This window comes from Limulus polyphemus, unplaced genomic scaffold (assembly GCF_000517525.1).
Source record: "Limulus polyphemus unplaced genomic scaffold, Limulus_polyphemus-2.1.2 Scaffold496, whole genome shotgun sequence".
NCBI classification, from domain to species: domain Eukaryota; kingdom Metazoa; phylum Arthropoda; class Merostomata; order Xiphosura; family Limulidae; genus Limulus; species Limulus polyphemus.
In genome coordinates, this window is record NW_013666106.1 from 90,600 (window position 1) to 93,379 (window position 2,780).

Genomic DNA, 2,780 nt, shown 5'->3' on the forward strand with positions numbered 1-2,780 from the left:
AGTTCAGCATTGGAGTGTATGGTCAATTAACTGAAGTGTTGTAAATATTCTGGTTTCCCTATGTCTAGGTAATTAACACTAAAATGTCACACCATATGGACGCATCAAACAATCAAAATAAAACTTGATAAACCAATAAACATCTTTAACTAAATAAAGTCACATGAAAAATACCTCCATTCTCTACAAAATCCCTTTCCATTGGATTAAGTGCTTTTCTGCTATTACTTATTCGACCAGCAATTGTCTTTCAAAGACCAGATAATCATGAAAAATATGGTGAGATACAGCACTATGGTAGGTAGGGTTGCCATGTAATGCTAGAAGTTAGAAAGTAAGAGTGTAAAGGGTGGGTGGAGTTGGGATTAGTTTTTTTTTGGGGGGGGGCGTCAAATTATGTTTTACTCCTGGGCGCTATTCACCCTCACTACGCCATTGGAAGTATTCGCAGATACAGTGCAACTAAAAGGCAAATCAGTTATCGTTGTTGTTGTTTTCTTTGTGCAAAGCTACACAGCTGGATATCTTCACTCTGTTCACCGCGCGGAATCGAGCCCAGGATTTTAGTGTGGCAAATCGAAAATCCATATTACGAGCAGTTCGAAAAGATTTGTCTGCAAAGTATGAAATCAACACAGGTAGCAAAAGAAAAAAAATGTAACAGTTGGAAACTTGAACAAAAATTTAGGATCTATTTGCAATAATATTTTATGGTTTTCCTACTTGCTAGATTTTAGCACTGACATTAGCTGACTAGTTAAAAAGTAACAGTTTAGCAATTCTGGCTGTTAGAGGCGGAAGATTTCACATGTGCGCAAATCGGAAGACTGAATATACTCTGATGATATTACATTTCTAGTCAGACCACTGTATCAGAAAAGGCACCCATAATATTGACACGACCATGAAGATTTTCGTGAGAATTTGAAAGCCAATTGACAACTGCGTTAGATGAATTATAATTGCGAAGTTAATATTTAAGTCCGTTATGTCATTCATTGCCAGGGGTGTCGCTAGGTACTTTGGTACAATTTGGGGCTCGGGTCCCATAGGCGCGGGAATTTTCGGCGTTTCAGTGTGATATCTGTTCTGATTTTTAAAGATATCAATTAGGGATTCGGGGCACTGTCAAATAGAATCGGGACACAGGTCCTGTGTGCCATTGACAAGCGACGCCTCTGCTCACTGCCACAAGTTTTCCAATATCGGGGAGGCAGTAGACTGATGGTTGCTAATATCTCGAATTGTGGTTATCACGTAACCTGACTAGAAAGTATGTACCCTTTACAGATTTATTTTATTTTCATCAAAGATAAAATTAAAAATAGAGTCTGTGACGTAGAAAACCAGTGCATTCTTTGATTCACTACGCCCTCTGTTGTGGACTGCATTTCGCGTATTAAAGGCTCATCAGTATAGCAAAGGTTTTTAAGTCAGGCATTAAGACTTTGTTGAAAATATAATAAATCTGTAATATAATCACGAAACAGTTGGTCTGCTGTATAATATAAATTAGGTGTAGTATCATATTATTATTCACGCACCTCAATTAATATAGGTTACTCTATGGTGAGTTACATAAACAGAAAGTGTGTTGTTTGTCTGTTTCTTCTGAAACCATTCTGTGAGATTGAACACTAATTTCTGATAATTATATATTCTTTTTAAAATAGTGTTCTAAGTAATTTTACGAAACATGCAATTAAACGAATAGAACAATAATTACTGAAGTAGACTAAAACACTGGCTTTCTTCCATTATAAATACTGGAAATTTTAATGTTTTTGTTTTTCTCTGAACATTTGAAATATAGCCACTAAGTGAAAAGGGGTTAGACTTGTCATAAACATTTCTTTAAGGAAATACTATGAATTCAGTTTACTCCAGATATTTCAATGTTGTTATATTTAGTACATTTAATGATATTCGGATTATTAATACAACATGGATTTGTATCAAAAAATGTTTTAACCTTTGTATATCCTCGCATTTTTGTTTTTGTTCTGTTGGGCTTGTGCCACTCATAGTTTGATTGAATTAGATGTTGAGTGTTTGGTTAGCGGTTTTATGTATATAAATCATAGAGTGAGTTTCAGCATTGGTATACAGGATTTCTTTTACAATTAGCCAAATGTCATTGCGCGCAGTTACACCTAATATAATATATATATATATTTGTATTATACGTTCTACATTTTGTATCATGAAAATTAGACATTAATATTTAACACAATTAAATTTCAATCAGATTTATATTGGCTTCATAGATAGTAATTACTTAAACTAGTGAAAATTACAATAATAATTTCTATTTGCTAACTTATGCGCATATAGTAGGAGAAAACTGGAACAGAGTTGGAAATAACACATATTGCAATTATAAATAAAGCGTTTCTTATTTCAAAACGATTACATTGTCTGTTACCTCTGAGACAAAATCTTTTATAATCCAGATAATATTAGCGTGAAAGTCAGTTTATAATCACCCCGAATCGAGTTAGATATCGATCGTTAAGTAATCGATCGTTAGATATCGATCGTTACTTAATATATATTACTCATTCCTTGTCTGTAAACTACCAAAAGAACACTTATTCCTCATTAGGTGCCCAATTTGGTTTTAAATTAAAAACATCTTAGTTGTTTTATACAATAAAAGTGACTCTATGGATAACTTTTTTTTCTTTTCTTTTTTCAGCTATTAAAATAGATGATGTTTAAAAGCACGCTTCTTTTTTTCCAAATTTCTGCTTATGGTGGAGTAAATATCTGTCTAGGGG

The 2,780-nt window shown here is 33.5% G+C and overlaps 1 protein-coding gene across 1 annotated transcript in view; it reads right to left on the bottom strand.

Moving 5' to 3' along the window:
- Nucleotides 1-474: 474 nt before the first annotated feature.
- LOC106458641 (putative leucine-rich repeat-containing protein DDB_G0290503) overlaps nucleotides 475-2,780 on the bottom strand; it is an 18,750-nt gene continuing 16,444 nt past the window's right edge. The window contains exon 4 of the mRNA XM_022384908.1: nucleotides 475-614. Coding sequence (XP_022240616.1) covers nucleotides 475-614 — 140 coding nt within the window. The remainder of the gene's footprint in view (nucleotides 615-2,780) is intronic.